This window comes from Sparassis crispa, assembly GCF_003851025.1.
Source record: "Sparassis crispa DNA, contig_000013F, whole genome shotgun sequence".
Taxonomy (NCBI): domain Eukaryota; kingdom Fungi; phylum Basidiomycota; class Agaricomycetes; order Polyporales; family Sparassidaceae; genus Sparassis; species Sparassis crispa.
Window position 1 is genome coordinate 1159927 of NW_020939760.1, and position 12228 is coordinate 1172154.

At 51.8% G+C, this 12228-nt stretch overlaps 4 protein-coding genes across 4 annotated transcripts; 2 read left to right on the forward strand and 2 right to left on the reverse strand.

Moving 5' to 3' along the window:
- Window positions 1–239: 239 nt before the first annotated feature.
- Window positions 240–5065, forward strand: SCP_1403970 (Condensin complex subunit 1; the record flags this gene model as incomplete). Its single annotated transcript, XM_027764101.1, has 15 exons — window positions 240–856; window positions 908–1295; window positions 1346–1908; window positions 1973–2369; window positions 2426–2610; window positions 2673–2788; window positions 2843–2979; window positions 3032–3104; window positions 3156–3599; window positions 3658–3866; window positions 3921–4341; window positions 4397–4485; window positions 4541–4753; window positions 4803–4959; window positions 5013–5065. 15 exons carry the CDS (start codon window positions 240–242, stop codon window positions 5063–5065), a joined length of 4062 nt encoding a protein of 1353 aa, XP_027619902.1.
- Window positions 5066–5470: 405 nt separating this feature from the next.
- On the reverse strand, window positions 5471–7835 carry SCP_1403980 (Phosphatidylinositol 4-phosphate 5-kinase its3; the record flags this gene model as incomplete). Its single annotated transcript, XM_027764102.1, has 5 exons — window positions 5471–5578; window positions 5639–5953; window positions 6008–6692; window positions 6741–6820; window positions 6867–7835. The coding sequence occupies 5 exons, from the start codon at window positions 7833–7835 to the stop codon at window positions 5471–5473; spliced, it is 2157 nt and encodes a 718-aa protein (XP_027619903.1).
- A 1465-nt stretch (window positions 7836–9300) lies between these two features.
- On the forward strand, window positions 9301–9507 carry SCP_1403990 (hypothetical protein; the record flags this gene model as incomplete). The annotated part of the gene is made up of 1 exon (XM_027764103.1): window positions 9301–9507. The coding sequence occupies one exon, from the start codon at window positions 9301–9303 to the stop codon at window positions 9505–9507; it is 207 nt and encodes a 68-aa protein (XP_027619904.1).
- A 533-nt stretch (window positions 9508–10040) lies between these two features.
- On the reverse strand, window positions 10041–10985 carry SCP_1404000 (predicted protein; the record flags this gene model as incomplete). The annotated part of the gene is made up of 5 exons (XM_027764104.1): window positions 10041–10346; window positions 10422–10542; window positions 10607–10728; window positions 10792–10874; window positions 10940–10985. 5 exons carry the CDS (start codon window positions 10983–10985, stop codon window positions 10041–10043), a joined length of 678 nt encoding a protein of 225 aa, XP_027619905.1.
- Window positions 10986–12228: the final 1243 nt, after the last annotated feature.

The following is a 12228-nucleotide window of genomic DNA, read 5'->3' on the forward strand; positions in this document are numbered from 1 at the left end:
TAAATCCTGCAGCTGTAATTGACTGTTTATACTGAACTTCTTGAGGTGAGTTACGGATTATGATCATTTTATTTGTCGTCCTTGTAGGCCACCCATCAAGGTGGTGCTCCTAGTCATCCGTCCGGCTCGCCTACAACGTTTACTGATTACGAAGCATAGATCTTACAATTTTATAACAGATTGTCCTATCGTACAGCTTTAATCGTCATATCGGAGGTTCCTTACTAACTGTCCTCGTCATGGACACTTTTGATCTACAAGAAGAACTTCAAGCGCAGCAAGACCTGAGCAACTATGAAATCCGGAACGAACACGACATACCCTCTATGGATCCGCGAGGCGTCGCCCACGTTCTTGAAAGGGCGGTTGAAGCTCTCGCCGAGTCGTCGGAAGCGATCACAGACCCCGCTGTTTTCGACGCTTATCGCAGCCTGCTCAAGCATGCGGAGTCGCTACAGGGCGCCCTCATGAACAAGATACTAGACTCGATCTCGTCCGCCTTCCAGGCGCAGGTAGAAGGAACGCTACGTGATGTGGAGCACGAGGACCAGCGAACTGTGGCTGCACACAAAGCACCGCTCGAGATGTACGCCTTTCTGCTTAACTGGTTTGTCACTGCGGCGGAGAAAGTGAAAGCTTCTGGTGAGGAGGACGCCGCTCCTGCAGCGCCAGCCCTAAAGGCAAGGAGAGGACGAGGCGGAAAGGCAGCTACTACGAGGACGGCGGCGAAGAAGAGTGCAGCGGAATGGACGTGGGTGGACCAGATACCAGCCACGCTCGCTCTTATCAGCAAGGTGCTACGACTAAAGACGCAGAAGATTTGGTTGACCACTGCGGAACGGGATACCTTCATCCAGTACGTCATGCACTCTCTGCCTCCATCATTGACCATGACGCACTCTCCTAGATGCATTACACGACCCGTGTATCATATTACTGAAAGCGAGCAATACATGAAGGTGCAGCCGATCCGGCTAGGTGTTTATAAGGTGATCTGTCTCGCGGTCAAACACCACGGCCACGCGTTGGCAGCCCAGATCAGTATAATGCAGTCGCTGCAGTACTACGAGCATCTGTCGGAGCCAATGGCGGAGTGTTTGACGGTACTGGCGAAGGAATTCGACCATGCGCAGCTTGGGGATGAGATCCTGCGAGAAATTGCTGGAAAGAGCTTCAATGCACAGGACTCTAAAGGCCCGCGCGCATTTTCGCGGTTCCTCATTCGACTTGCCGAACTGACTCCACGATCTGTGCTCAAGCAGATCAGTCTGCTGCTCGGACACCTAGATTCAGAGGTACGTGGGCGTTGCCGTTCATCCGTACGCAAGTTCACTTTGTTCTACAGTCGTATCCCATGCGAATGGCGATTGTGGAAGTCATCGGCAGCCTCATCCGCGAACTCGCGCTCTCATCGGACCTGACAACGGATACGCACCAAGTCCAGAAGCAGCTGAACGGGCTGTACGAGCTGCTGCTAGAGCGCACGCTCGACCTCTCCTCCTACGTCCGCACCAAGGTGCTCGCAGTGCTCGCCCGCCTCTGCGATCTGCCAGTCAAGTTTCCCAAGCAGCGGCTCGCGATCACCCGCGCCGCCGTGGACTCACTCGAGGACAAGGCCGCGAGTGTACGCAAGGGCGCAGTTATGCTCTTGGTCAAGCTCATCGTCACGCATCCATACGGGCTCATGCACGGTGGTCTTCTTAGTCTCCAGGAATGGGAGGGGCGTTACAAGGAAGCCACTGAGAAGCTTGACGAAGTCGAGGGTGTGGTCGGGAAAGCCGTCGAACGTGATGAAGGTGAGGAGGAGGGCGAGGAAGAGGAAGATGAGACCGAGAAAGCCAATGACGATGAAGACGAACAGAGTGATGACGATGATGAATCCCCTCCGAAGGAGCGGTCGAGCAAGCGGTTAGTTCTCATTGTACCCCATCATAATGATTTGCCCCATTTTACTCACCTGGAGCTATCGTAGACGGCAGAAGGAGAAAGATAGGTCCGATGGTATGGACGTAGATGAGGACGAAGAGGAAAGTCAGGACGTCAAGATGGAAGAGGACAATGAGGAAGACAACTCACGAACACCAAAACCCAAACCCAAGTCGAAGAAAAGCAAGAGGTCAAGAAAATCCGAACTCGACATGGCTGCACTGACGAACGAACAAGTGGCACTTGCCGCCCTCGAGAGTAACCAGCTTCTCCATCTACGCCTTCGCAAGAAGTACTATGCGGAGGGTCTTAACTTTATTCGTCAAGTGGAAGAGGGCATGGAGAATGCGGAGCGATTGCTTGCATCCACGAATAAGCTCGAGGTCTTGGAAGCCATTGAGTTTTTCCGTGTGACGTATGAATACCAATTTGATGGGGCACAGGTCAGTTTGCAGGTTATGGGTTTGACGTAGCGTGACAAATGACATCGAGTTTTCAGGCGGGCATTCAGAAGATGCTGCATTTAATTTGGGCCAAGGACAACAGTGCGACTTCGGAAGACGGCAAGGAGCTCAAGGGAGTCCGCTCACGTCTCCTAGAATGCTACAGGAGTCTATACTTCGATCCTCTCCCCGACATGGAGCCAAAACAGCAAGTAAATCGTATTGCCAAAAATATGATAGAGTGAGCCCAGGACCTTATCGACTAGACTGTAGGGCGATCTCTGATTTCGTACTACTTTACAGACTGACGTACGATGCAACACTCGCAGACCTGACGAGCTTGGAAGAGATGATGCGCACGATGATGGACGATAGTCAAATACATTCCGACGTTGTTGCGAAGCTGTGGCAAGTTTACAGTACGTTTTCTATCCGCGATAATAGAAAGTCGCGTCACTGAAGAAGATCTGCAGGCTCGGAGAGACTACTACCAGGACCTCAGAGACGAGGAGCCGCTATCATTCTTGGCATGCTTGCTCTCGCTAAGCGAAGTGTCGTCGCTGATCATGTTGAGACGCTGGTCAAGGTGGGTTTGGGTAGTAAAGGCAAGGTAAGGATCTTATCCGCGGACGGTCCCAAATCGCTTGACCGAGATATACTAGGCAGATTTGACGTTGGCAAGATACACTTGCGTCGCCTTGCAGCGGCTGAACGGTAGCGCGAAGAAGGTCAAAGGTGAGCTGACTACGTCGACTGTATCGTATGATTCCCTCATGTTTGCTGCAGGGTCGCTCATGGACAAATCGTTAAGGCTGGATATGGAGAATCCGCTCTTCCGAAAGCTGCAAGATGCTGTTGAACATCCCTGTCGTTCGAAAGAGTGGTTTGGCCTTGCGGAACAGGCTATCAATACAGTCTACGCTCTAGGCGAACGCCCGGATATCTTTTGTGATAGTCTCATTAAGGACCTGACAAAGCGAGCTTTTGGCCAGCAGAATCGTGCGAAGACGCCGCCACTACGAGACCCGGATACAATGGAGGAGGATGGCGCAGAAGTCGACCCTGACAATACCGGCGATCACGATCAACTGGAAGAAGAAAAGGATACTGGAGATGCCTTCGCTCTCAGTCAGCTGCTCTTCGTAGTTGGGCATGTCGCTATCAAGCATATCGTTTACCTTGAGCTCGTCGAACGGGAATGGAAGAGACAGAAGCACGAGAATGAAGCAGGTGATCACCGTCGTTGGATTGTTATGTTGGCTCAACTCACTTGGCTTATGTTGGCTAGCTGAAAAACAGGCGGCTGGTCGCAGAAGTTCCACGCGGGCATCCAAGGAACGTGAAGAGCTTGACCAAGTCGCTGGTAATGTGGAGGACGAGATTGGCGAGCGGATAGCGGCCATTCGTGAAACCGAGTTGCTCTATGGATCAGAATCCCTCTTGTCAATATACGGGCCAATGTTGGTACATATTTGCGGAAGCCCGCATAAGTTCAAGGTTAGTTATCATCCACTTTCTCGGTCAAATAAGAATGACGAGCCTCCCGATCAGAACCGCACCCTTCGAGCAGCAGCGACTCTAGCGTTCAGCAAGTTCCTCTGCGTCAGCTCGCGCTTTTGTGACCAGCATCACCAGTTACTTTTCAAGATCCTTGAGACCTCCAAGGACGCCAATATCCGCAGTAATATTGTCATCGCCCTTGGAGACGTTGCCGTGTCGTTCAACAGCATTATCGACGAGAATAGTAACGAATTATACAAAGGCCTGTCCGACGGTGATCTGATCGTCAAGAAGAACACGCTCATGGTGCTGACGCATCTGATTCTCAACGGCATGATCAAAGTTAAAGGCCAGCTCGGTGAAATGGCGAAGTGTCTTGAAGATGAGGACGAGCGGATAGCGGACCTCGCTAAACTTTTCTTCAAAGACCTATCGACCAAGGAGAATGCGATTTATAACAACTTGCCAGATGGTACGAGAACGAACCGCTGCCTATCGACATACTGGTTCTGATCTAGGATTTTCAGTTATCAGCCACTTGTCTGTCGGTGCACATGCTGTGGAAGAGCCTGTCTTTCAAAGTACTATGCGATACATTTTCTCCTTCATTGAAAAGGTACGCTTCTTTCTGACAGCAATATATATTTTTAATTTTTATACCTTTCCCGCAGGAGAAACAAGCGGAAAATATCGTAGAGAAGCTCTGCCAACGTTTCCACCTCTCCGAAGATCCACGACAATGGCGAGATATTGCTTTCTGCCTTTCGCTATTACCCTTCAAATCAGAGCGGTCAGTCAAAAAGCTCATAGAAGGGCTGCAATTCTACCGCGACAAGCTTCATGAGGAAGCGGTCTATAGTCGATTCCAAGAGATTCTCACCAAGGTTCGTCCGTATGAGATAGAAACCCTCAAAGGCTGACCGAATATTGTAGGCCCGTTCCAATAAGTCATCTAACAAACCAGACGCAGAGCTCAACGAATTCGAGCAAATCCTCGAAGACCATAAGCGACAGGGCGAGGAAGACCAGGAGTTCGAGAAGAGAGTAGAGGGCAAGAAGGCTGCAGCGAAGAAGCGGGCCACTCGCCGAAGTGAGTGACAGATTCTGCATGGGGGCAAGACCTGTTACTGACCTAGCAAACAGCGGCGAGGAAGAAGGCGGCGCAGCGAGACGAGCGACACGAGGAGTCAGAGTGAGACGACGTTACGAGCGTCGGCGTATGTATTCACGCTTGCAGAAGTATCAGCACATGTAGTACATTGTATACTCTTCTCTAAATTATTACGAGCAAGAACGTGCATGCGATCGAGATGGAGGTGGAGATGATGAAATTGTCCATGCCAAATGAGATCCTGAAAGAAGGTAGACAAATGAGTGTGCGAAGCTGCGTGCTTGGACGATTAGAGGATCGTGTAACGTGGAGTGGTAGTACCACAAACAGGGAAAGAACAAACGATGGCGTCAGAACAGTCACGAAAGATGGTAGAATGCGGGTATAGTGGAGTCAAATACACAGTTGAGATGCACCTTAGTCCGAACCTAGCCTGTACACCTACGAGGATAAAGAAGATTGGGAACAACCGGACGAGACGAGGATGTCCTTATTCGGACTTGAATCGACCACCGCCTTCCCCGCCGCGCATGATCGCCTTCATGAATGAGAAGAAGCGGTCCCCATACTCGACGGGAGGGACAGGGCTAATCTTGTGCTGCAAACGTACAAAAAATTTGTCGGTATTGGTCTAATCGTTTGCAAAAAAAATACTGACCCGGTCTGCCGACAGACCTTTCCAAAAGTGCTCCAATTTCTTTAGGGCTGAGTACGGCGTAAGGATGTCGATGACGCCGAGGTAATAAAGCTGGTCCATATCATCGTTTGTCTCGTCCGTGGCGCGTAATCCACCCTCATCCTGATAGAAGATGAATTGTGCGCGTTCGCCCGTGTCCTGTTCTGGTAGATTCAGCGTGTCCGAGCCCAGCTGCTTGGGATCGGATTGTCGCATGATGCGCCGGAGCGCGATCGCCTCTGGCGACAACGCGCCCTTACTCTGTGTTGGCTTGCGCCGGATGAGCGGCATCTCCGGCTGAAAAAAAAAGTTTCATACACTAGCTGAATTAATAAAAGAGTGAATACCTACAGAGAACACCTTGAGCATATTGCTGCGAACATTATCGCGATTGCCACGACGCATGTTATGGATGCCAACGAGTAGACTGTAGTCCATGACATGCAGCTGCTTGAGCAGCTCCGAATCGCGCCGGAGCTGCTCAGTGATAAGTGCACGCTTCTCCGGGCCGAGTTCCAGCACCTTCCCTCTTTTGATCCAGTTCAGGTCCTTCAGCGTCGCGCGAGGATTCTCCCGTGCTTTGTCCTCAGGATATTCGCGACCCACCGTGGAACCCTTGAGGTCGTACGTCTCGTGAATATCACGATGTGCAGGGAAGAGATTGTTCATGATGACGAAATGGATCTTCCGACCTCGAGGGAGCTTCACACGATGGAGACCGTAGAAGCGGGACAGTAGCGTGTGCGGGTTGTTCTTCACATGCTCGTAGTACTGCGGGAGGATACTGCGCAGGAACTTGTGCTCGTTGTGGTGTATCGTCTTGATGATGAACCGGTAGTCGCGTGAGAAGTAGAAGAACGAGCCGGACTTGCCAGGCGAGCCCAGCTCAGACAGGATGTACTTTGCTGTGAGTGACAGCAGGTAGTCTGCCGGGTCCAGCTGGAAGACATCCTCCCGCAGCTCCCGAAACACCCATGGCGCATAATCCTTGAATTTGAAGTCGTACTTCGCCGACGGTGTCAACTCGTTCCCGACGCTGCACACAGGTCAGACGACCATTGGGCTAACGCTCGAATACACGCACATATCAAATGAGAATTTATGTTTTGCGGTGTAATCTTCAGGTGTCAACGGCCGTCTGATTTTGGCTTGACATCGAGACACCTGCACGACGATGAGATAGGTATGTGGAGGCTCAACTCGCACCTACCGCTATCCGGATTCCTGTCAGCATGTTGTACATAAGCACATAATTCACGTGGTCCTCGCCGATGAGATTGCCCACTAACGGTCGATCTCCCCCGCGCATTGACATCGTCCGAGTGAGAGCGCGCTCCGCCTCCTGCTGAGCCTTCGCTTTCTCCGCCTCTTGCTGGGCCTTCGCCCGCTTCGTCAACCGCTCCCGCCGGATCTGCTCCGCCTGCTGCTGAATGTCTGAAGCGAGAGCTCCTTCGATGTCGGTGTCATCTAGCGCATAAGACGGTGTGTGCGCGTGCATCGTCTTCGACCGTAGCGGCGGTGAGGATAGCGGCATGCTCGACCCTGTGGTATTCCGTCTCGACGGTCTGAGTTGCGCGGTAGACGCTTGAAGATATCCATCGGGCGACGTCTGTGCGGCTGGCCCGGTGCGAGGCACCTCGGCACTCTGCACGGAGCGAACACCCTGAGAAGACGAGGAGGAAGAGACGCGATAAAAGCCGCGAGGGGAAGTGCCCTGCTGGATGGCTTCGTCGAATGTGACGGGCCGGCTCAAAGGCTCAGCTTTTTGAGGTAGCAGGATCGGAACCGGACCGGCATTGTCGTGGTCATGGTCGACGCTCGACGGGGGAGATGGAGGTGGGGGACCAATCGTGGAGTCGGTGCTCTCTGAAGGATGGTGCGTCCGCGAACCGACCTTCCGTAACGCAACTTCCGCGGGTTCGAGCGAAACGGCGCCCTCGGTCACGCTGACGATGTGCAACTCCTGAGCTGGGGGTTTTCCGACCGCAAGCGCATGCAGAGTAGCGATAGGGTCAGCAGGACTGATGGTGTGAGTGTCAGAAGAGCGAGAAGAAGACCTAGAGCTAGGTGATGTCTGAGGTGCAGTCAAATAAGACGAAGCGGATAGCGAGGCTGCGCTCTGTCGGCGGGAATCGTCGGGAGGAGACGAGGGTCGTACCGTGGGCCATGTCGAGGCCATCGCGGCCGTGAGTGTCGCGTCCGCCCCAAAAGGATGATATGAGTGGTAAGTGGTGGCCGCTGCAGAGACCGTCGCTAGCTGTGCGTCGCGCCGAGTATGGTCTGACGACGCAGTCCGGACTTGGGTGGAACGAAAAGTGGTTGTAAGAGTTTACCTTCGCACGTCAAAACAAGGACGACGTTGGGGGCGGTGCGACAATAACGGTGATGGGAGCGACGTTGACGATGAGAGGACGGTCGACGAGGACGGTGAGTGCAGAATGACATTCCGCCGGCGGGATAACTTTAATTTGTGTAATTTGCGGCGATTTATGGCGATAAGTCTCCCAGGTTAAGATTCCTTTCATTTCTCTTACCGTCACTGACCCCGGGCGCGGCCATGCATACAGACTGCTGCATAACTAGTGTGATCCGAAGGTAAGAGGGTCTTCTTGAGATCACACAAGTACTAAAATACCGTCGATGTTGCATTCCGGCCAGCTTGCTGTTGCATGTCACTTTTGGGTCATCTCGCTTCTCTAGAATCCGCCGACGCCATCAAGTCGCACAGTCCCGGATGTACTGTCTGTGTAACTGCCTTTGACACTTGGCTTTGAATAGACGACAGTACTCGCGGATTGGTTGTTTTACGATGCTATCGAGATTCTTGCAGCTTTGTTGAATACGCACACCTTACATCCCAGGCTGGGAACCTGATGACGACGGACAGTACGATGATCTTTCTCTCCCTCGGATTTATTCTGACATGACGTCTCATTTCCCCTCCGATATGTTTCTCTGATCCTAAGGTTTCAGGACTTTTGTCCAACCGTAATGTTCATGAACTAACCCGGCAGCCTAAGCACTTCGTACTCACCGCGCACGACGAAATGCGGCCCAGGAAAAGACAAGCCCAATTTTCTTGTACGGACATGACGCCTCAAAACCTTGATAACAAAGGTGTGCGATCGTTTGGTAAGGACACATGGCCAGAAAACGCACCGTCAGGATTCCAATGTCTGGTCCTTCGTAATGTTATATTCGCAAGTTCTGTCCATACACGAATGCTTGAGGTGGGCTGGATGGTAGTAACTAACCTCGCACTGAGTTTGCCGACGCAGGGATCTCTGGCATCCTGTAACGGAAAAAGTACGATGCGTTGGCATTCAGTATGGACGTTGAGTGGACAAGGCTCGCACGGGTGGCGGCTGGAAGGCGTAGTTGAATAACGGATTATCTGGAAATGCCCTCTCTGTGATGTCGACTGTCTTGGAATCTCAATAGCGGTATGCATACCACTTCTGTCCTGGCCATTGTCGATTTACTGGATGTGTATGCGCCCACCCTGCTACACATCGGTCTTACTTCTTCCACTTCTTATATCATAGCTCTTCGACTCCGACGGTACCTGTCAATGGAGTTCCCAGTGAGTGGCAATCTTTGGCCGCTGTGCGTGGTCACTTTTCCATCGTCCATAAGCACTGGCCATGATTGGCGCTGTCGTGTCGGTTTCGCCGGTTGAACCTGACCCCGACATCCGCAACGTCCTCGACCGCATAGAGCGCAGCGGTGGCGCGCGGACGCTCGGCGCTCAGCGACCCCTGCTTTGTGGGCGCTCTTCTTATGACTCGGCGCCGACGTTCAAGTGTAGCGCATTTGCGTGCTATGAGTTGCACGATGTATTCCAAGTGTGATGATCATTATTTCCTCCGCAGCGTGATGCCATTACCCAAATGCGACTCCCGCATCAGTTGCGGTTCTCGCGCCGTCTAATATACGTCCTAATTTTCAACTCTTGAAGCGAACTTTTGAGGACACTTGCAAGGACTCTAATCACTGGTGGTTTAATTCACGCAGATTTCTTCCCTCCTCAACTATGCCCGTTAACATCTTGAACTGCTTCTTCCAATTTGTCGTGTTCGACAGTATTGAGGTTCTGGTACGCATGAATATGTTCATACTTAACTGTAGGAGTATGTCATACTAGTACTGACGTACTGCAACTTAATTGGCATCGTCGTAGTCACCAATCCTGATCCAACCTCCACTAGCATTAGTTATTGAGTCGCTTAGGCTGCACCTCCTCCCCTCGTGCATCCTTCAATAACGTGGGTTCACGCACCATCTGACAATTCCAATCAGCAATCTTTCAAAAACATTTCAATCAAGACAGCGCGCACAATGACCCGTTGTACAGGAGGACTGGTCCACGTCGGGTTTTTATCCCCTAGTGAGTACGCTGCGACGACTGCAAACCCAAACTTCTCATAGAACGGCCTGGTCTGAGGTCTGGTGTACAAGTATGAGCGTCGGCATTGCGCATCCGCCTTTGTCCTTCGGGTGAGTACTCGTAAAAGCATCTACAGATAACAGTGCACTGGCTTGTGACCGCTTCCAACAGCATGCAGCCATACCCCAGGCTCTGCTTGTCCGGAGAAACGGCGAGTATGTCTATCAGGAAGACGTCGTCAAGCTGGCCTCCGATGACACTGCCCCTCAAAGCGTTATTCCTCTGACGTGTCTCTTTCATTCGCTGACCAGGGAATAATACCTTTAGCACCAAGCAATACGACAAACACTAACGGGATGGGCGACAGAGATCTCTTACCTGACGCTGCTCCTCAGTGCTGGTCAACTTGGTGATCAAAAAGATGAAGACGAAGGCTAGAGTCTGCATCATGCGTTGGAATATTTTACGCCATGGTGACAATCCGTTGCGGGGGGAAACACTGTGCAAGCACGGAGAAATACCTCAGGCTTGGTCGAAACGAAGTAAGTGCAGCTGATGCTCACAATGTGACGAAACCGTCCCCTCCGTCGACAGTGATTGCCTCCTTCTGGCTCACATAGTTGGCGTTCTGGATAGTGGTAACTAACCTCGCACCGAGTTTGCAGACGCGGGGATCTCTGGCGTCCTTAACGGAACAAGTACAATGCGTCGGCGTTCGGTATGGACATGAACTGCAGAATGCACACACGGGTGACGGGAAGAAGACGTAGTTGAAGAACGGAGTGTCGCGAAATACCCTCTCCGTGACGTCGACTGTCCTTGGGATCTCCCCTGCGAGAAGACAGTTCGAATCAATAGGCGAGTGTACGTTCCTGGCAATAATATATTCGACGTACGATATCTCAGCGGTCTGCATGCCACTTCTGTCTTCAGGCTCGCCATCGCGCGGTACTCGGTGTCAATGGTTGGCGCCGTTGTTGGCGCCAATTGACGTTTCTTTGATGGTATTTCCTTCGCATTTTTCTCTTCAGCGGTTCCGGGGGAAGGTGGGTTTATTTTTCCGCGGGGGAGGTTTCTAAATAGACTAATCCATCAGTGTGCAGCAAAGTGAGAGCAGAAACTTCAGTCGCATCGCCATTGGAGACGAGATGCCTCTCCTTCCCGTTATTATATCACAGCTCTTCAGCTGTACTTGCCAATGGACATTCTAGTGAGGCAGAGTTTTGAACCGCAGAACATGGTTTACATCTGCAAAGGTGATTTTCTTCCTGTAGAACCGTCTCTTCTACGTAGTTCTCGGTAGAACTGCCCACGCACAGAGTGCCATGTAGGACCACGTAGTAAGACGATCACTGTGTAGGACCGCGTAGCAAGGCGATCGCGACCATGCCTCTGGGGAGAAACTTTATCAAAGGTGCACGGGTCCAACAGCGGCTAAGCACATCCGTGTTGGGCTTTCCAGTCTACCGGCGTCTACCAGTCGCAACCATCCCACAGAGCTGATTCAGACCGACTCTTACCTAGGTATCATGCATTCAAGGATACTGGTGCTACAGCTGACTACTGCACAAGGGGAGCCGAATGAACGAAATTTCAGCCTTATTCCTCGCAGTTCATACAAGTGATCCCTGCGGTAGTTTCCTAAACCGGTGCACGGCCCTGTTCAACTGTACGTCGTTCGGGACATGACCAGTGCCCATCTGCGGGCTGTGTACATCTCGTCTTTTAGCCGTGTTCCGTACTGGAGGCCATCTCATATGTCTGGCTTGCTGCTGCTGACAGATCCGACGTACTCATCGTTCACACCGTCATGTTTAGATATACTACTTGCATAGTACTGACCCACTCACACAGCGTATTTTGTCAGGTGTTGTCGCGTGCTTCACATGTCAGATTGTGGATGTTGAGGCAGTCGGAACCTACATTGATGGTCCTACGCTCCCGGATTGATTTGAAGGGGACGAATTTGGTGTGCGTAGTATTGTACTGAGGTAAATACGTGGTCTACTTCCGTTCCATCTCCGAACTTGTCCCACTGGGTATTTCTGATGAGGAGACTCTACAGATTGTGGCACGACCAACTACACAGCGAGATCTATACCAGGCGTATGCGGACCCGCGTACTGGCAGGTCGAAATTCTATTGAAGGGCATCGTTGTCCTTAAGAGATCAGCTGTCCCGTTCG